At 41.8% G+C, this 22,322-nt stretch overlaps 1 protein-coding gene across 20 annotated transcripts in view; it reads right to left on the reverse strand.

Annotated features, from left to right (window-relative positions):
* The window catches only part of IMMP2L (inner mitochondrial membrane peptidase subunit 2), a 797,369-nt gene that overhangs the window by 271,344 nt on the left and 503,703 nt on the right, over positions 1-22,322 (reverse strand). For all 20 annotated transcript variants that reach the window (XM_061639974.1, XM_061639977.1, XM_061639972.1 and 17 more), the window contains exon 4: positions 13,204-13,269. In XM_061639974.1, the coding sequence (XP_061495958.1) occupies positions 13,204-13,269 (66 nt within the window). The remainder of the gene's footprint in view (positions 1-13,203; positions 13,270-22,322) is intronic.

The raw sequence follows: 22,322 nt of genomic DNA on the forward strand, positions 1-22,322 counted from the left end.
TGCGTAATCTCCAACATGCCTTGGGAAATCTACATATCTCAGCTGCCTTTTGGTACATTCTCTGGCTATTACGCATAATTCCCAACAGGCCTTGGGGTATGTTCATATCTCAACTGAATTTTGTACATTCTCTAACCATTATGCATAATCTCCGACAAGCTTTGGGGAATGTGAATATCTCAACTGAATTTTGTGCATTCTCTGGCCATTATGCATAACACTCAACAGGCTTTGGTGAATGTGCATACCTTGACTATATTTTGTACATTCTATGGGGCAATATACACATACTCCAGTCCCCATGCATACTCTCCAAGAAACATGCCTCCACCCCATCTCTAGCTCAGAAGTGTGCAATCTGCACTTCCCAGGCTGCTTCTCGCCACTGCTTAATCTTACATGGCTCACAACATACGTTCCCCCTGATCAGCCAAGCAGCAAAAAGATGTTAGGGCTCCAGATAAAGATTAACATTTTTCTGCGGTCCAGCCTCCTTTTTTCCACTCTCAGCTGTTTCCTTGTCAACTGAGCAGCACAGGGAGATTCCAGAAGGAGGACATATATTTTTCAATCTTCTCTCGTCCTCCCACAATGTTGATGGAAATTATCCACGCACCCCTAGCTGCTTAGGAAACAGCTTAACAGCAGCATGGGATCAGTCATTGCACAGGAAAGAAAAGTAACCAGTTGAGAAAGAGTTACTTAGCAGGTAAAAGAGGGATGGGAGATAAAGAATGTGAAGTACATCTGGTCCCACCCACTGCCATTTCTGGACCCGCCTGCTGCTGGCTCTTGATGGGAAAATTCAGCCCTTGATGGGGGGGAAAGGTTGCCCAGTCCTGCTCTCATTGCAGAAATCTTTTCAAGGCTGTAGGAATGGATGTTGGCAGTTCAGAAATACAGGTGATATGCACATGCTAGGGATGGGATCCATTGGCATTCTGTAGACTTAACAGGCAGGCATTGATTCGAGTTCATTCTTTGTCTGTTAGCCACCGCTTTTCCCAAACCATGGGGTTTTTCTGCTCTGAAAAAATATTGATATTATCAATATTTTTAACGGAAATATTGGTATTTCCTTTAAAAATATTGCCATTTGGAGGAAACATTTTTAAAGGAAGTATTGATAAATCATTATCATTCTTAAAACAATATTTTAGAGGTAGATTTTTTTAAAAAAAAGGTTTGTTTTCAAAATTAACCATGGAAATTTGCTACATTAAAATCTGATCCTCAGCAATTGAGAATAAGTGAATTAATGGAAAATTCAGTACCAAATCCAAATTGGGCAGAATTCCAACACATCCCTAGCACAGGCCAACCTGGCTAGGAAACATCAAGGCTTAACTCATGCCCGCCAGAGCAGAATAGGGTGTGGGAGGGAAATCACTTTGCCAGCCTAGAGCCCAAATTGATGCCATCATGTGACAGCAATGGGGCCTGCTGAGACCTGCCCCCAAAGCAATTTGTATGTCCCTGCCTTTTGCCATGGCCTTGATGAACTATTCTCAGTTCCAGTAACATCTGTAAAAAAAAGTTTACTTTTTTTCATTATAAGATGTAAACCATTAAAGATGTAAACCATTTTTAAATCCCTGCTTTGAAATGGAAGTTTGTGAATTATTAGAAACAGGGCTGGTTCCAAGGGGCAGCCAGGTGGGGCACTGGACAGAGGGCCCCTGAGGCTACAGGAGCCCCTGGGGGGGCCCTCTGCTCCACTTCCATGATTCACAGCAGGGTCGCTGCTGCGGATCGCAGGGCGAGAGCTTTGGGGCTCTGCCATTCCCTTCCTTAACTTACCTTGTTCTGTGGTTGCACACGCAGCGGTGCCCTTAAAAAAGATGGCAGCTGAGGTTTTCCTAAGACGCTGAAGCCTCTGCCGCCATCTTGGCTGATGGCACACATGCATGCTGTGCGCTTGCATCCCTGCCATGAACCAAGATGGTGGCAGAGGCTTCAGCTCCTTAGGGAAACCTCAGCCACCATCTTTCTTAAGGGCACCGCTGCATGCACAACTGCAGAACAAGGTAAGTTAAGGAAGGGAATGGAGCAGCCCCGAAGCTCTTGCCGTGCAAGAGTTGTGGAAGGGGAGCGCTGGAGCCTGGGGCAGGCTTTTACCCAAGAGCTCCAGTTTGTCTGGGGTTGGCCCTGGGCGTGGGCACGCGTGTATGTGTGTGTGCACATGCGTGCCAGGGCCCAGGGCAAGCTGGTGCCCAAGGGCCTTGGCATGTCTGGGGCCGGCCCTGATTAGAAATGTTCTCATATTGACTGGAAAAGACCTCAGAATTACAATGAATCTTACAGTAGAGGTGTGCAAACCAGGTTGTGGGATCTATTTTGTGTGTGTGCATTTTACCAGAATGCCAAAGTAGTCCCGGTGCAAAATACACTTGGAATTAAACAATTCCAGGTTCAATAACTGCTCTAAGTACCAGAACAAAACTGAGCTCACAGTCTTTCCAGACAACAATCCACTTCTAGTTACCCTCACTTCCAATTTCATTCATTTCAGCAGGTTAATTTGAGGGGAAGGAGTTTTGTTATTGCCATTGTTAAACAATTGGGAATCAGAAAGCCTTTTGCTGTTCTACTTCAAATTACCCAGGAATCTACCAGCAGATCGCAATCTGATGATCCCTGCCTTACAGGACTGTTGTCAGGCTGAAATTCCAACCTGATGTCCTTGGAAGGATGGCCAGGAATCAGGATACAGATCTGAATAATGAATATATTGTTTAAAATAGATTTATTTATTTATTGTACTTATATACCACCCCATAGCCGAAGCTCTCTAGGCGGTTTACAGTAACTAAAAACATTAAAACAAATATACAAATTTAAAAACACATCTTTTAAAAACAATCTAAAAAACAATTTAAAAATTTAAAACTATTTAAAACACACGCTAAAATGTTTGGGAGAAGAGGAAAATCTTGACCTGGTGCTGAAAAGATAACAGTGTTGGCGCCAGGCACACCTTGTCAGGAAGATCATTCCATAATTTGGGGGCCACCACTGAGAAGGCCCTCTCCCTTGTGGCCAGACTCCCAGCTTCCCTCGGAGGAGGCACCCAGAGGAGGGCCTCTGATCTTGAACGTAGTGTACGGGTGGGTTCGTATCGGGAGAGGCGTTCCATCAGGTATTGTGGTTCTAAGCCGTGTAAGGCTTTATAGGTCAAAACCAGCACCTTGAATCGAGCTCAGAAACATACAGGAAGCCAATGCAAGAGGGCCAGAATCAGTTTTATATGTTCGGACCGTCTGGTCCCTGTTACCAATCTGCCCACTGCATTTTGCACAAGCTGCCGTTTCTGAACCATCTTCAAAGGCAGCCCCACGTAGAGTGCATTGCAGTAATCTAATTTGCAGGTTACCAGAGCATGGACAACTGAAGCCAGGTTATCCCTGTCCAGATAGGGACGTAGTTGGGCCACCAACCGAAGCTGGTAGAAGGCACTCTGTGCCACCAAGGCTACCTGAGCCTTAAGTGACAGAGATGGTTCTAGGAGAACCCCCAAGCTACGATCCTGCTCCTTCAGGGGGAGTGCAACCCCATCCAGGACAGGTTGGACATCCACCATCTGGTCAGAAGAACCACCCACTAGCAGCATCTCAGTCTTGTCTGGATTGAGCCTCAGTTTATTAACCCTCATCCATGTTTACTTACATGTTTAAAACAAACTCTGTTAATAAGGCTAATAAACTCCCATATTCACACTTAATACATGCTTTGTCCTACCACCACACATATCAGCCATTTGTGATACATTACTACAGATTTTTGTGTCTTCAGTAGCACATGTGAAATAAATTGGCTTCAACAATATTTAATTTCTACTGATTCAATAGGTTTTCTAGTACCAACATTTACTTTTAATACATTATATAGAACTGACATTATAATGTCCCCCTCTCAAAGAACTATCAGTTAAACAGATTGCACTCCTATCATTTCTTTAATGCTTTCCTAGCCGAAGTACTGTGCAAAGCAAATGAGGTTCTACGTTTTTCATTGCAACAATTGCTGTGTATAGGAAAACTTGATTGCAATGCTACTTATTTTGCCCTGCATCTGGCTAAACATTTGTTTCTGCTTGTTCAAAAAAGTTCCTAAGGAAGAATTGATTAGACCACCTGTTCAGAGTGAAACTGTGTGATAGGTGAACTACCCCCTGGCAGGGATCTAAAAGGCACCACCCAATTAGCTTCACTGGGACTGCAGAGTCTAGATTTGTGCCAATATGTATATGATTTTATCTTGTTTAAACTTGGTTGGGTGATTATAATTGGCATGGTATATTCAGGAACCAGTGAATCCTGGAGTATAATTAGCTTTTGGTATATATATTGGGCATAAAGAAATGAAATAATAATGGTGGGGAAAAACTGAAGTAGGTCTAAAGAAGTAAGCTACAGATTAGAGAACAGTATATGATTTTGTGACAGTGTCCCCACTGATAGCAGCTCTGGCAACAAGAAAAAGGAAAAAGACGGACTCTGACCTGTGCCATTCTTTTGAATGTTGGGTCATATACAGCAGCACACAAAACACTCCCTTACTCATAAGAAACTGGGTCACCTTGTGTATACAGAAGCTCGCAGGCTGGCAACAAGGGAGAGGGCCTTCTCAGTGGTGGCCCCCAAATTATGGAATGATTTCCTTGATGAGGTGTGCCTGGCACCAACACTGTTATCTTTTCGGTGCCAGGTCAAGACTTTCCTCTTCTCCCAGGCATTTTAGGATGTGTTTTTAAATTGTTTTTTTAAAATGTGTTTTTAAATTTGTATATTTGTTTTTAATGTTTTTAATGGTTGTAAACCATCCAGAGAGCTTTGGCTATGGGGCGGTATACAAATGTTTAACAACAACAACAACAACAACGTGTTTCAGGGGAGACACACCATGAGCATGCACTTGGACCCTTAAGAAATGCTATAATACTTGTGAAGTACTACAAGTGGAACATGCAACAAAATGTTGCAATGCAAGTTTTCCTGTTGAATACTCCATTCCATTACCTTCCTGCAGAGTTTTCAATTCCCCCCCCTCTCTCAACGGTCAGTCAGCATTCAATGTCCGCTAAGCACACATGATCTTCATTTGGCTGTTTGGGGTTTTTCCTTCCCCCTCCCTTAGGGTTGTTTTTTTTAAGCGCTTGAGATGAAACCTCCCTGTTACGCACTGATGGTGCCATTTTCTGTCCTTCACATGGCTACACTCTAACTCTGAACTGTCATTTTCCATCCAATCCTCTCTGCCTGACACTCAACATTCAAATTTATCCCCTCCCCTTAACATTCTCTTACATCCTACCAAGCATGTGCGGGGGACACTATTATGCATTCCCATTGGCTAACAGCGGCCACAAAAATGGCTTTTTAATAAAAACTACAAACATGCTACACAACTCATAGGAAATGGCACATACTGGATGTTCCCCTTGACCTAACAAAACAAACAATTTCCCAAAAGATGCAGTAGAAATAGAAAAATATTTTCCCCAAACCACCCCATCAAGGTCTGTGGTAGAATAGCTTTTTTTGTGTGGAATTAATGGTTTTGTTGATATGGTTGCTTATTTTATCTATAGCACTGAATAAAGACTAAAAAGTGAACTGAAGTAGTTTTTGTTAATGACATTGAAATGCTGTTTTTGAAGTTGATGACTCTCGACATGCAATTGATAAAACTATTTTTAAATAATCATTTCAGATAAGACATGTTACTGGTGTTCTGACAAGAGATGACTAAATAGGAGTTAGATAATCAACATTAAGGCCACTGGTGGCCAGTCACAGTTTGCTAGTCAGAATTGCTGGCCACAACAGAAGATTCAGAGGGAAAAGGATATTCTCATCCTTACGGGCAACCATAGGGAACCATGGTGGAGGTAGGGGCAGCCTGTAGCAACTCTCCTTGTTAGGTGGGTCAGCCACATTTCTAGGTGGAGCATTTGAGGGGAAGAGGCGCACAGCACTAGCCAATCCCCCCAAACTGGTGGAGAGGACGTGAGGTCTAGGCCAGGGGAATGGAAAGGCAGTGACCTTCCCTTCACTCTTCCTCTGTCCAGAGAGTGTGTTAACTTACATGAATGAAGATTGATCTGTTGAATTGTCTCACCCTTTTTTGAAAGATCACCAGGATTACCAGACTCAAAAGCTTGAGGGGAGAGACACAGTTCTGCCAGTTCCAGTGCATCTCCACCTCTCTTTTCTGAAAATGGGAGCACACAATGCTAGTCAAACTCCACCCACTTTTACAGTAAAACCTGATGGGATCAAATTGAGTGCCTTTTTTAAAAAAATGTTTCAAAGAGATTTCAGAACTGATTGTCAGATCAGCCTGTTTCCCCTTGAGGTGTGGCTAATGAAAAAGCTTTGCTGTAGGTGACTAGTGTGCTCACAGGCTTACTTTTCCTATAACTACAGTCCTCTTTCACCTGTGGCCTGTTCCTATGTTCTGACTCTTCATGAAGTGAACTTCTTTGGTAATGACAGTGAGCTCCTGAGCTTGGCTTTGATGCTCAGTTGTCTCAGTTTTAAATTTGTCCTTGTCCACAGTACATTTAGGGAAGGGCAGAGAGAAAACAAATACTTTAGGGTGTGTTTGTTAACTCCTCCATGAGACTCCCTCCTTCTAGTCTTGTTCCTGACTTTTACATTTTCCTTCCGGTTGGACAATCAAGGGAAAACTTTTTAAGTGGCTGCTACATAAAGGACTAAGCAATTGGAAACTAATTGTGGAATTATGTAAAGGACTAACTAAGCAATTGGAAAGTAACTGTGGAAAGTGATTACACTTTTTTTTGTTACTGATTGATTTTTTTTACAGAAACCCTGAAAAGGCCTCACACTGAGCTGTACATATTGGGAAAATCAGAAATTAAGCCTGAATTACAGCCTAGGCGGCCAGCCTGCCAACTATCTAACTGTGGTGTATACAGCAATATTTCTGTTCCTCTAAGGCTGATTTCCATACTTTGCCATCAGGTATTCAAGAAAAAGAAGAAAAAATAGCTGCTATGATTGTGAGTACAGTGAGTGCTTTAAAAGAGTAAAGAGCAACTTTGGGTAGCCATTTTTTCAGATCACTATAAGTTATCTCAGTATTTCACCCTCAGAGCTTGGAAAAGTTACTTTTTTGAACTACAACTCCCATCAGCCCAATCCAGTAGCCATGCTGGCTGGGGCTGATGGGAGTTGTAGTTCAAAAAAAGTAACTTTTTCAAGCTCTGTTCACCCTTTAGGAATATGCATTCAATCCTGTTATACTCATTATGATAACTGCAGAATAAACTAACTCTTAATTCTTACTGTAGGCAAACAAACATGCTTCTTTATTGCTGGCTGGGCAGAGAACACTGAAACTGAAACTACAAAGCAGAGCAAAGGAAAGTCCAAAGGGTAGAGTCTTAGCCTGTAATACAAAGTTCTAATATTTACCTTTTCAAGGGTCATCCAGGGTGGCTTTTTTTCTCCCAGGATCACTTAAGTAATTATAGAGTTATTGTGTTCATTAAAATTCCATTCTTACTCAGGGAAAAGTCTTGAATGACCAGACTTTTGGGGGCTCTTCCAGATGAGGTTTTTGGTGTGCCCTCACTCACCCTGGCTTATTCACTCATTTTTTCAGAGGATCCTATTCTTAAATTCCTCCTGTTCTTAAAATAAGCTATCATTCTTTAAATGGAGATTGTCATTGTCTGTCATGTCACAAAATAAAAAGAGAATTTCCCTCCCAAAAAATCCTAGGGGGGCACAGCACAGCTCTAGGGGGGGACAGTGCCCCTATTTGTCCCCTCCTGGATACAATCCTGGGCTGGGATACCTCACTTAGTAATGCGCACTCAGTAGCAGAGCCAGCCTAAAAGTCCAGGGGAGCACAAAAAAGTAGGGGGGCAGAAACAAATTTTCTGTAATAAATGTATTCATTTTTTTATAAAGAAATTGGGGGCAGAAAAATTAGGGGACACCCCAAGCCCAGCCCTGGCTAGGGGTCTGCTCCCTTCCTCTATTGCTCCCTTCCAATAGTTATAGTTAAAAATGGCAATTCCTACACTGTAGAGGTGGCCACTTGTTCACACTAGTAAACCACTTCACTGCCCACTGTTAATTAAAGTCATTCCACTTCCCTATCACATTTGTATGACAACTGTTTCTATGTATTAGATTAAAGCTGCTGAAATCCAATTCATGCAGTTTGCTATAACTTGACACTACAAACTGAAACATGCATGCAAGATGTTACATTTCTTTTTGAGTATATCAGCTTATAACAAAAACTGACACGTGATAAACCCCAACAGTACTGAATCAATTCAAGAAGAGATTAACATCCTGCACGAAGCTATTAATGTGTAGTATCAAATTACTGCCAAGTACATGGATTTATAGCATCACTGACCTCTATGTTAATTATTCATTCTCTAAATTAGCTTTCCCTTACCTAGTACCCTCCACAGGTTTTGGACTATTTATTTATTTGATTTCATTTATGAATCACATCCCATGAAATAGCTTGAAGGAATTTCACAGTAAAAACATTAATAATTAACCAAATTCCATATATACAAACAATTAAAAACAATTCCATATATAAGAGCAATTTAAAACAATTTCATATGTAAAAACAATTTCAAATCCAATACAGATACAGACAGGGATAAAGATATTTACTTAAAAGGCTTGTTGAAAAAGTAATGTCTTCAATAGGTTGCTGAAAAGACAATGGAGACAGTGCATGCATGATGTGTAATAGGAGGGAGTTCCAAAGGGAAGGTGCCACCCTCTCTTGCAGAATGTAGTGACTGACTGAGACAATATTTTATATATCCTGGCCCCAAGCTCTAGAGGGCTTTATACACCAGAACCAACACCTTGAACTTATCTCGGCAGCTAATTGGCAGCCAGTGCAATTCTTTCAGTGGTGGCCTAACACAGTGGTATGCCCCATTGAGCAATGAAGATACTACATATTGCACAAATTGCAACTTTTGGGCCACCTTTTAGCATTGCAGTAATCCAACCTGGAGGTGACCAGTGTATGCACTGCAGCCACCAGTCTATCCCGGTCCAGAAACAGCTACTGCTGTCTTACCAACCAAAGGTGGTAAAAGGCACTCTTCGGACTTAGGTCACCTGGGCCTCGAGTTATAGAGATAGACTCAGGGCACCCCCCCCAGACTGCGAACCGGCTCGGGAGTATGACCCATCCACAGCAGGCACCTCACCCACAGCACCTCCATCTTGCCAGCATTCACACTCAGTTTATTGGCCCTCACCTAACCCCGTCACCCCACCCATTAGCTACAGTGAGAACTGGAATACAATATATATATATACATACACAACACTGTATATATCCAAATGTGGCTGTAAACTATAACCAGCATGGATTTTTCACATTCTGCAATGTTAAATTGAAAATACCCCCATGTCATTCTACTGCTTCCCATGAGCTCAATTCAAAACAAAACCTTATAGTCCTGAACTTAGAAACACTTGCTTAACAACCTAATGAGTTTTCATGGTGATACACAAAACACTCGGAGAGAATCGAGAGTTCAAAGTGTGAAACAAGAGAAAAAAATCCAGACCCCTGTTGAATTTAATTTGTAGAAATTAATTAAAAATCAGCCATGTGCACAGAGTACCATTACTGACCTTGCCCCATATGTTCATCTTATACAGTTTAAAAGTTAAAAAATGCCTGGCTGATTTTTAATGAATTTAAGAGATTTAACATTGGAGTCAACGATAAGCACAGGCATGCTCAGTAAGAACCAACTGTCAGTGTTCTAAACACCAGACTCACAGCTGTTTTGTTTGGCTAATCAGGGTACCACACCCACACCAGGCCTTTATTTCTGGCTTCCCCCAAAGAATCCTGGAAAGTGTAATTTGTGAAGGGTACTGAGAGTTGCTAGGAGATGCCCTATTCCCCTCACAGACCTACGATCCCTAGAAGAGGGGCTCCACTCTGGTCACTGGAGCTCTGTGAGGGGAATAGGAGTCTCTTATCAGCTCTCAGAACCCTTCACAAACTACTCTTCCCAGGATACTTTGGGGGAAGCCATGACTGTCTAAAGTGACATAAAGGTCTGGTGTGGATGTGGCCAGGGACAGTTTGGGTTTAAATTTGGGTTGGAGACTACATGTGCCTGCTGTAGAATAAAAAGGTGGGGGAAACCCTGAAAAACAATGATGCTGTTCACAATGTTTTCCTTTTGGAAAGGAAATGGGCTTTCCTTATGCCCAGAGCCGACCCACCCTCCAAATCTCCTTCTCTCCCCCTCCCCTCCCCCTTCCTCACTCCCCCTCCCCTTCCTCCCATATGCTCAGAAGCACGTTAGCAAATTTTTCCAAGCTACACAGGAAGTGGATTGGACTGTGAAAGACCAACCCAAATTGTGTTTGTAGTTTTATAAATTTGTAAAAAACAGTATCTCAGAGAGAAGGTCAGATCTCCTTCTCCCCTGGAGTATTTACTATAGCTGCCCAATTTCCCTGCTTTTTAAAGTTTGATAAAAATATCTGTTGGCTATAGGTACATTCTAAAACCTACATATACATATATTATTATTATTATTATTTATTAAATTTATATACCGCCCGACTAGCATAGCTCTCTGGGCGGTGAACAACAAATTAATACAAAATACAATAAAATCCAATAAAACGAACCACAAAGTACAGAGAATGGGAGATCTAAAAACAATTACAATACAATTTAAAACAGAATTAAGTTAGATTAAAAGCCCTGGAAAAGAGGAAGGTTTTAACCTGGCGCCGAAAAGACAGCAGCGTCGGCGCCAGGCGTACCTCATCGGGGAGACTGTTCCACAGTTCGGGGGCCACCACCGAAAAGGCCCTAGTTCTTGTAACCACCCTCCGAGCCTCCCTGTAGGACGGAGCTCGGAGGAGGGCCTTCGATGAAGAGCGCAGTGTACGGGCAGGTTCATATTGGGAGAGGCGTTCCAACAGGTATTGTGGTCCCGCGCCGTATAAGGCTTTATAGGTCAAAACCAACACTTTGAATTTAGCCCGGAAGCAAATTGGAAGCCAGTGCAAGCGGGCCAGAACAGGTGTTATGTGTTCGGACCGCTTAGTTCTTGTTATCAGTCTGGCAGCCGCATTTTGCACTAGCTGAAGCTTCCGAACTGTCTTCAAAGGCAGCCCTACGTAGAGCGCATTGCAGTAGTCCAGTCGTGAGGTTACCAGAGCATGTACAACTGATGTAAGGTCCTCTCTGCTCAGATAGGGACGTAGCTGGGCTACCAACCGAAGATGGTAGAACGCATTCCGTGCCACCGAGGCTACTTGATCCTCTAGTGACAAGGAAGGATCTAAAAGAACTCCCAAGCTACAAACCCGCTCCTTTAGGGGGAGTGTAACCCCATCCAGAACAGGGTATATATCCACCATCTGATCAGAGAAACCCCTCACCAACAGCATCTCAGTCTTGTCAGGATTGAGTCTGAGTTTGTTAGCTCTCATCCAGTCCATTATCGATGTCAGGCAACGGTTTAGCACATCGACAGCCTCACCTGCAGAAGATGAAAAGGAGAAGTAGAGTTGCGTGTCATCAGCATACTGATGACAATGCACTCCAAAACTCCTGATGACCGCACCCAACGGCTTCATGTAGATGTTGAAAAGCATTGGAGACAAGACCGACCCCTGCGGGACTCCACATTGGAGAGCCCATGGTGTCGAGCAATGTTCCCCAAGCACTACCTTCTGGAGACGACCCGCCAAGTAGGAGCGGAACCACTGCCAAGCAGTACCCCCAACTCCCAACTCCGTGAGCCTCTCCAGAAGGATACCATGGTCGATGGTATCAAAAGCCGCTGAGAGATCTAGGAGAATCAACAGAGTTACACTCCCTCCATCCCTCTCCCGACATAGGTCATCGTACAAGGCGACCAAGGCTGTCTTGGTGCCGAAACCAGGCCTGAAACCCGATTGAAGTGGATCTAGAAAATCGGTTTCATCCAACAGTGCCTGGAGCTGGCCAGCAACCACTCGTTCCAAGATCTTGCCCAGGAATGGAACATGCGCTACTGGTCTGTAGCTGTTGAAATTATCTGGTCCAAGGAAGGCTTTTTCAGGAGTGGTCTCACTGCTGCCTCTTTCAGAGGGCCAGGGACCACTCCCTCTCGTAAAGAGGCATTTATCACCTCCTTGGCCCAACTAGCTGTTCCATCCCTGCTAGATTTTATTAGCCAAGAGGGGCAAGGATCCAGTATCGAAGTGGTTGCCCGTACCTGTCCAAGCACCTTGTCCACGTCCTCGAGCTGAACAAACTGAAACTCATCCAATAAAACATGACAAGACTGTGCTCCAGACACCTCATTTGGATCAGCTGCTATAAACTGGGAGTCTAAGTCCCGACAGATGCAAGAGATCTTATTTTGGAAGTGTCCAGCAAACTCTTCACAGCGGGCCACCGATGACTCAGACATGTCCTGAGGGGCAGGATACAGTAGCCCTCGGACAATTCTGAAAAGTTCTGCTGGGCAGCAGACAGATGGCCTAATAGTGGCTGCATAATGTTGTTTTTTTGCCGCCTGCACCGCCTTTGAATACAGTCTGGTGGAAGCACTTACCAAATCATAATTGCATCTATCGGGAGTTCGCCTCCACTTCCGCTCAAGCCGTCTCCTATCTTGTTTCATCGTTCTCAGCTCCGGGGTACACCATGGAGCTGTATGAACTCTACAGGGGAGAGGGCGCACAGGAGCGATTGTGTCAACAGCTCTGGTCATCTCTGCATTCCACAGTTCGACCAGGGCTTCGACAGGAGCGTCAGTCTTCTCAGCCGGAAAAGCCCCAAGAGCCCTTTGGAAACCTTGAGGATCCATTAGTCTCCGTGGGCGGACCAATTTAATATACACAAACACATACACAAACACACACACTATCTTTCACTAATGTTGCACTCTCATTATTTGGTCTCTATTCTACACACAGTAAAAGGGGAAAGGGGGGGGGAAGCCTGTGACCATCTTCTTATGTTCAAGCAGGTGAATAGATTTGTCTAGTTATTCTTGGCTTGTTAAAAAAGGTATAGCATTGATATCCATGTTAATAATATAGAGCACCAAAATGACAGACTGTCACAGTTGTCTGGGTTACCGACTCAAATTCTACTGAAAAGCTGCTATATTCTCATAGGGAAGAGAGAATGGTATACCATACTTACTTGATAATGTCCCCTTCAAGAGCAATCACTCGTTTAATGATCTTCTGCTCTGGGTTTCTTGGAGACCTGCAAAAAGAGAAGAAAAGCTGTTCAATCAGTAAAGTTCTCATTGTTTTAAGAAAATTAAGAGAAAATCAGCTATGAAATGAGGATTGCTTAAGTCATTAGAGGATTTGCTATTCTGCCTGATGTCCATGCATCCATCATACTTTTACCAAAGTGAAGTTGCTACTGTCACTGTCACTTCAATCCACTGTGGGTGAAAATGAATGCCAGAAAAATAGATGAATGGAAAGGACTAAGGTAATTCACCCTTGTGCTATAGTAAAATAGATGCACAAAATATTCAGTGCTAATCAAATTAGTGCCCTGTTACAGATAATACACAGGTGATTACAAATGCATGCATATATTCAAAAGAAGAATTTACCATTTAATGCCAACATAATAATATTATATGAACATTCATGCCAGTCATTTAGAAAATAAACTGAAAATGAAATAAAAATTACATCATCTGATGTAGACAATTCTCCCCTATAGAAAATATTATTTTTATGAAGAGAATCCCATAGTACTTAGAAGGAACATCATTAAAAAATATCCAAATATTACACCAGAGTAGCAGCAATTCTACATATTTATGACACACCATAACACTGAATTAAGAGGGGGGAAAGCAAACACAGCAATAATACTGTCCTCACACAGCAACTTCCTATACTTTCAGTTGCTTAGTTTGGAGCCTGCCGGCTATTCTACAAGCAGTAATAGGGAGAAAATAGTATAAAATCAGGTGGGGTTTGTAGCATTGAACTACAATGTTACATGCCTTGATTCTAAACCAGTCCAACACACAAGCTTGTTTTAAAAGGCTTCACTGGAAACCTTCACTCGGATCAGTGTTTACCTCCAGTCTGCAAGCCTAATTAGGCCCATCAGCAGTCCTAATCTGGTCCGAGGCCTTTTTCCCAAGCCAAGTCCACCCACCCCAGACTTGACATCATATGGGGGCAGGTAAAGACACAGCTGGAAAGGAACAATTGGAGTTAAAAGACACTAAAAGCAGACGTATTTGAATTCTAAATTGCCCTTCATCCAGAAGGATCTCAGGGCGATTTACAGGAAAATCAATAAAAACACAAAGCAACAACAAAACAGTAATTTAAAACCACACAAGCAGAAACAATCAAACACAGACAAAATACAACAGCAGACATAAAACTCCCCATATTCCAGGACCTTGAATAATCTAAACAGTTTGATTAAAGGTATGGGTGAACAGATATGTTTTAATTTGGCAACAGAAGCCCAGTGAAGTACAGTCAATCCATAGCTCCAAGGGGAGAAAATTCTAAAGTTGGGGCACCACTGGGAAAGGCCACATAGCAAGCCATTCCCACCGGTAGGACAACAACAAAGACCCTTTCTCCTGATTTCAGGGCCTGGGTCAGCAAAAAAAGGGAGAGGTGCTCCATCAGATACTTATGCCATATTCACACCGTACATTTGTTCCACTATTACTCCACTTTAAACAGTTATGGCTTCCTCCAAAGAATCCTGGGAAGTGTAGTTTGTGAAGGGTGCTGAGAGTTGTTAGGAGACTCTTATTCTCCTCACAGACCAACCATTTCCAGAATTCTCTGAGGGGCTGGTCTGTTAAACCAGTCTGAGAATTTTGTAGCTCTATGAGGAAAATAGGAGTCTCCTAACAACTTTCAGCACCCTTCACAAACTACACTTCCCAGGATTCTTTGGGGGAAGCCATTGTGATGTCACAAGACTATGTAAATATGTAATCCTGGTTCTGTTGATGTTTATTTGCTAACATATCTCCTTATTTGGTAAAAAGAGAGGGGAGGGGTAAAATGGAATGTTAGGGAGTGAATGTTTGGCATGAATATTTCTGATTGGATGTTCGATTCTCTAGTTGGGAGGAGGGTTTGTGTTTAAAATATACCAGGCGTTTTGACAGTTAAGTGGTCAATTGATTTTATTCTGGGGTTTGGACAGATAGTGAGATTATGAATTGTGTTAGAGGGTGATAGTTGGCCTAGGAAAGGAAGATATTTAGTTAGATAGTGTAGGGAAGTGATACATTGTATCAGAGCTTATTTCTATCTGTAAGGTTTAAAAATACTCCTATGAAAATAATAAAGTATAATTTCATTTTTTTATTGTACCATACTCAACTCTATATTGTTACTGTGTACCATAAATAAATATTAGTCAGGGATGTTGAATAAACAAATGGTACTGATTCTAATACAATCTACAGTATCTTTTGGAGAATACTAAACAGGTATTTCTTTCTGAAACTGGTGGCGTTATTCCATATGGATATCCCTTGAAGGAAGGGTTTGCTACACATACAACCTAGCAATAAATATTACCAAGGTGGGCTAGGGGTATCCGAGATCACCCAGAGATACGGGTGGGATACCATAGAGTGCCCAGTCTGTGAGTGGTAATATTGCACATAAGGTTGGGAAGTGTTGAATAGCCTCTGTACATGTGTAAAGGGTATATTATATAGTGTACTGAGACAGACATCCACCTCATCACTTCCACTTCACCCCATGGTTTACATTTTTATTCTCTGTACTTCTGTGTGTGTTTATAATAGAGCTGAGTAAAACGTTATCACATGAGAATTGAACACTCACATTTCAGAGCACAGCTCAGTGAAAGAGGGCTGAAACTTGGGGGGAGGATAACAATTGGAGGGGTGGAACTAATCTCCACTGCCTGGAGTCAGCAGTCACCATTTCCCTCCCCCCTTCTCAAATGATGCTACATGATGAAGAAGCATCATCCTGATGTGGATGGCTGAGAGTAAAAATGTGGCAGTCCCCACTGGAGATCTCCCTGAAACTTTTTGCTATTTTCTCAACAGATGTAGATATTTCTATAAAGCAAACGAAAGAAATCGGTGAGACTGGTTTTACTCACATCATTTTACTGGAAATCGTGTTATTTTAGCAAAATTGCATTTAGGCTACTTTATGTATAGTTCATTTGCGCTAATGAAGACAGCCATCAAAATTTTAAGTGTATCCTTTCAAAAATTCTTCCGTAGTTTTATACTTTATTTTAAAAGTTCCTCAGAATTTCCCCTCCAAAGCACTTTCTTTTGATTAGTGTATACTTTTTGTAATGTTACTAATGACCTTGTGGTTTAATTTACACCAATTCAGCAATAATTACAATGACCTTGAAAAAACATCATTCTCAATCTGATGTAAGAATATTCACAGATGAAGTGATTACTTTTCTGTGACTAATGACATTTTTTTTTCTATCTATCAAACAGGCTTCAAAGACGACACTGGAAATTTATTTCAGTTATTAATAGTTTTAAACCCTTCAAACAGAATGTAACCTTCCATTTCCATTTGGATTCTAATTCAGGATTTTGGGGGGGGGAAAGTGCATTTAAGATGCTAGCTTTGCTCTTGACTCATAGGGCTGAGATGCTACAACAAAAAGAGGGGGCTGCTCCAAGAAAAGGTACTAGATTTCTTCTAATATTCACTCTTTTGGATTCTGCCATCTGCCATGATCCTGTTACAATCCCAGTCTGCTATTTGGATCAGCTGAAACTGAGACAGTCTAGGTATGCTTTGCACATACGAATCACTTAATCTGGGCACTTGATGTTTCTGACTGCAACTCTCATCAGCTCCATCCAGCAGAGCTACATCTATAGGGCACCAGGTTGTTGAAGGCTCGGTATAATGAATCCAAAATTGTCGATCAAAACATACTAAGATGTGCAACTTTAGAAACACTAAAGAATTATCCTGAAGGAGATGATGAATTCAATCACAAGGGTTTAACTAAGTGCACTAAGTCAACACACAAATTACATATCATTGTTCTTCCCCTGTTATTGATTGATTGATCATGTCATCTCAAATGTTCAGGCAATAACAGTAAATACACAGAGATCAAATGGAACCCTATCTCAAAAGGGATCCTTTTGACACAGTCATAAGATCTTAGCCTTCTACTCCATGTAAATTAATCTGGAATAAATGAACCTCCTGATGATTAGAGCAGAATCCTCTTTGCTCATAGACATGCATTGGAAGGATGGAAAAAATCCACCCAGACATGTTCATGTAGCTTTCTTGCTCTGCCCAACATGCACAGTTTATTTTTAATATTCATTTACTATTAGATGAAAAACTAAGACTAACTGCTAATGGCTTCCCTCCCTAAACTGTTGACATATATTGCATTAACTATGGTCTTTCCTCTTCTACAACAGCACACAAGAATTAAGCATCATTACTACTGTTGCTTTTATTTCTGAGATTAGCACAATGTACCCAGTTTTCTGCACACCACCTCTTAATAGCACACCAGCCTACAGGATTGTAGTGCTAGCCGTTTCTTTGTCTTCTTCAATCCATTTGCTTTAATAATGATAATCTTTCTAGTACTTCTTGAGCAACCTTACAAGTGTGAAAGGAATCCTGCTGCTGAGACATCAGCATTTATGCCAAAGCTGCTGATACAAATCTGGAGTGTGGTTAGGCAATAGGTTGATTGGGAGCTCAAAGGACACATGCCCATATATGGTGCACACACATTTTACTAATGATGCCACATTTCACAGAGTTGAAATTGGAAAGAATATGTTAAAACTGGCCCTAAGCAGCTGTTTAAGAGCTGAAGCTTGTTTAAGTATATCAAATGGGCAGTACTCATCTCAGATGCAGATAACAGTTCCCTAAAGCTCATTAACATTTTATTAATCATTACACTTTTATAGCAGTGCCACTTTCCCACTTTTTGATTCTCTCATTCTTTTCCTCATTAGTTAAGTCTTTATTTTATTTTTTACTATCTGCTTTCTAATGGCTGTTTAAAGCAATTTGTACTTGGGAGGCTGGGAAAGAGAACTCGCTAGAGTTTTCCATATACAGGCACCTGTGGAGGTCTAGCTATAGGTTCCTGCTAAGCAAAGTAAGGCAGTTGCTTCACTTTAACTCTCAAAGGGGATTTAGGAAATATCTCCTAATACTAAATGAGTCAATTTCCTGCTGGGCATGAAGTCTTCTGTTCTAATAAAAGAGAGAGTAACCCAGAGCTCCTGGATAATAGTCAGATATGATAGTCAGATCCAACAGTGAAGCAAATGCAATTAAATTTTTCAACATACATTAATACTTTATTACTATCTGAAGAAGATTTCTGTTCCATCATGAGTCAGTCTAAATTATGACTACTTCATAAAAGTGAGTTCTGTTTCAAAGGACGTATAGAGTTCATGGGTATAAGCAGGGAACCAAGAAAAACAATCTGATACTGTTAGCTTATTATCAAGAATCATACAATGTAATAAAAAAAATAGATTAGACCAACACACCCAAGAGAATATCTCATCCCATTCTATCTTCTGTCGTCACCTTCAGGATCTATCATGAAGCCATTCTCAACAATTCAGGCACAAGCAATGCAAAGAACGATGCATAGAGACTGCCCCAAATTGGTTCTGTTTCCATTCTACAGAAATTGTTAGCATATTTTGGAAACAGGGATGGTGGACCTGTGGTCCTCCAGATGTTGCTGGACTCCACTACCTCCATTATTAAAGGCAATATCTGTCTGAATACCAGTTTATGGAAACTGCAGAAGGAGAGAGTGTTGTTGCACTCTGGCCCTGCTCATGTGCTTCCTATAGGCACCTGGTTGGCCACTGATAGACCAAGATTCTGGATTAGATGGACCACTGATTCCATCCAGAAGGCTCTTATTATGTTCTTATGTCTACAACTCCCATAATCCTTGATCATTAGCCAATCTGGCTGGGACAGATGGGAGTTGGAGACCAACAATATCTGGAGGGTCACACATTTTCTGTCCCTGCATTACAAGACAATTTTGACTATTTTACCTGGCTAGCCAACTTCTAGGTATCTGAGTTAAGCCATGTAGATTTCATTCTTTATTTTCTGCTGTTTAACTTGGTTGTTTTATGAATGTGTATTTAAACAATCCATCCCACTCAAAACCTTCAGAAAATCAGAGCACATGAATGGAGAAGGGAGTGAAAAGAGGAAACACAAGAGTGTATGGCTCATTCATATAGCATCAAACCATGGTTATGTCTGAACTAAGCCAGTGCATTTTTGGACGAAAACATTTTTTTTCTTTAAAAGTTTAGTTCTCTCACTTATATTCCTGTGGATTGTCATACTTCTAAAAAACTCTGCTAGGTTAAACAGATATTCTGCAGAGTAAACAAACATAATATCAGTGATGGCAGACACTAGCAGCAATTGAAATTGTTTAAATGCATTCAATTCCCTCTAGGCTCTGCATTAAGTAATTGACTTCAGTCTTAATGAACGCAGATTCAGTGAACCATATGGAAAAAAATCTCACCATTTCTCATGTACATCTAAAAAATGCAGAATTTCATTTAATTGAAAGGGGAATTACACCAACTGGTTGAGCATAAGCTTCAGCGATGCTTGATGAATGCAGCATTTCCAGTGCAGAAAATTATGATTTAATTGGTACATTTCACAACACTAGGCTGACTATTTTTGTCACAAATAGTAATTGGTGAATTTCACTCCACAATGAGATGTTCTCAAGTTTAGCTGTTTTTTTAACTCAAAAAGTTAAAAACAAACACTAAACTCATTTGTTCAAAGCAGGAACAAATAACATCCTCAATGTAAACATTATACCTTGAGGCAGATAAAATCCAGACATTGGGAGTACCATCCCAATCTGAAAAACTGGACAAACGCAATAATGTTCTGAATCGATTTAATATTGCACAACACCAACCACAAAATGTAACTGCTTGGATTAAACTGAAATGCAATTGCATCTCTGTCTAGCATACTTTGCCAGTACATCATGTGCTTAGATCTACAATGGCAATTGTGTTTGTGTTTTTCCCTTTTATTTGCTGATACAAAGCTCTGTACAATTGAATTCAGGACACATTCAAGAAAAATACCAAACTGAGCAAGCCTATAAGGCCTGGCAGAGACATGTGTTGACCATAGTTCCTTGATTACATTATCCTCTAAATTTCTCTTTGACTTAATTTCCTGTAGTGCCTCAGTATCTTTAGTTTGCTAACTAACCCACTCTGCCCCGGGTAAGCAACTGTGTTCCCTCTACAGCTCTTATATCTGCAAGAGAGGAAGGGTCATTTTCAAAGCTGTTTCACATCTTAGAATGAATGAAAAGAGAGAGAGTAGCAAGGCACTATTTTTCTGCTGGTTTCAGATTACAGCATGTGACTCCACTGTGTGATCTTCATTTCAACAATCTGAAGAAATGACTTGTCCTGCTTGCACAAATTGGGACATAAGATCCTCACAGGCAGTTCATGACAGCAGCAATTATCATCAATATATTTGCATTCTAGTCATGCAGGTAGGCTTCACCCAAGGCCTGCTTTGCAAAAAATATAATAGATGTGCATCTAATAAGAAGAACCCATCTCCTAAGAGCTCAAGGGTGAGGGTGATAGTGGTACACAAAGGCCAGTTTGCATAGTTAAACTATGGAATTTGCTCCCACAAGATGCAGTAATGGCCACCAGCTTGGATGGCTTTAAAAGAAGATTAGACAAATTCATGGAGGACAGGGCTATCAATGGCTACTAGCTGTGATGGCTGTGCTCTGCCACCCTAGTCAGAGGCAGCATGCTTCTGAAAACCAGTTGCTGGAAGCCTCAGGAGGGGACAGTGTTCTTGCACTCGGGTCCTGCTTGCAGGCTTCCCCCAGGCACCTGGTTGGCCACTGTGAGAACAGGATGCTGGACTAGATGGGCCACTGGCCTGATCCAGCAGGCTCTTCTTATGTTCTTATGTTTTGAGAAAAATATCAGAACTGAGATCAGTTTTCAAACTGTTTCATCCATTCACACTTGCAAGCTACATTTTTCAGTTTCCAGACGGTAGCCATGTTGCAGCAAAAACAACACCTTATGACACCTTAAATACTCACACATCCATGCCATAAGCTTTAATGGATTGGAGCTGGGGTAATGAACTTGTAGCCCACCAACTGCTGCTGCACGCCATAATCCCTGGTCATTGGCCATGTTTGCTGGGGCTGATGGGAATTGCAATCCAGCAACATCTGGACGACCACAGACTCCCCACCTCTGGACTAGAATCTACTTCATTAGATGCTCAAAGTGTTTTCCTTAATTGGCAAGTGTGTGAAGGGGGTGGATTAAAGAGTTAGGTTAGACAGTACATTTCCTTAGGCTAGCCCTTAATGGAAGGCTTTGTAGCCACTCTGTACCTGGAAAGGCATCAGAAACTGTATGTGTGTATGCTGTGAGTTGTCTCAGTCAGTGGGGCTTCATGCAACTTATATAAGTTGGTGACACTTCACTTCTGCTTCAACTTGCAGCATGGCGTTCACCCTCCCATCCTATTGGTGTCAGTACAATTAATTCCAGTCACTTCAGGGCCAAGTAGGATGTTAGGACAGTTGGCTTGGATGGTGTCGGTTAAAGAGGTTGGTATGATAGTTGGTGGAACAATGCAGAATATTGTAAGAGCAAATTTAGTAGGGAACCGCCTGAGGAACCTTATGGAGACAAGGGGCTTCCAAGGGCTCCTTAGGACTATGGGGCCAGGGAGCTGAGAAATGGCACTATTTGATGCTTAGCCAGCTCAAACACCTAAAGCCCTGGCAGGCAGTTAGTGACCCAGATGGAACTCCCTCCACAGCTAAAGGCATGGTCTGTGGAAAGTAGGTAGGTAACACTGCATGCCAACTGGGGAGGGTTGGGAGCATTTGGAGTAACAGCTGAGGAGGAAGATGACAACTGGTTCTGCCTCAGCTATGGTTTTCACTCAGATGTCTGCAGATCTCCTTTGTTAAATGTTGAATAAAGCCATCACCCTAGTTCTTGCAGCTACTGTACCTGCCTCTTTCTTCCTTCCAGGAAGTAATGTAGTGGCAAATCCAGAAGTGCAGGATCCCTTCATGATAGTCACACAATATCTTCTCACAGCCCCGACCCTTTTCCCACTTTCCCTCATCTCCCTTGCTCTCTGTGTTGTCTCCAAGTCCACACTCCACTACAACAGACATATCTAGGGGATAATTAGAATGAAAGGGAA

This window comes from Rhineura floridana, chromosome 8 (assembly GCF_030035675.1).
Source record: "Rhineura floridana isolate rRhiFlo1 chromosome 8, rRhiFlo1.hap2, whole genome shotgun sequence".
NCBI classification, from domain to species: domain Eukaryota; kingdom Metazoa; phylum Chordata; class Lepidosauria; order Squamata; family Rhineuridae; genus Rhineura; species Rhineura floridana.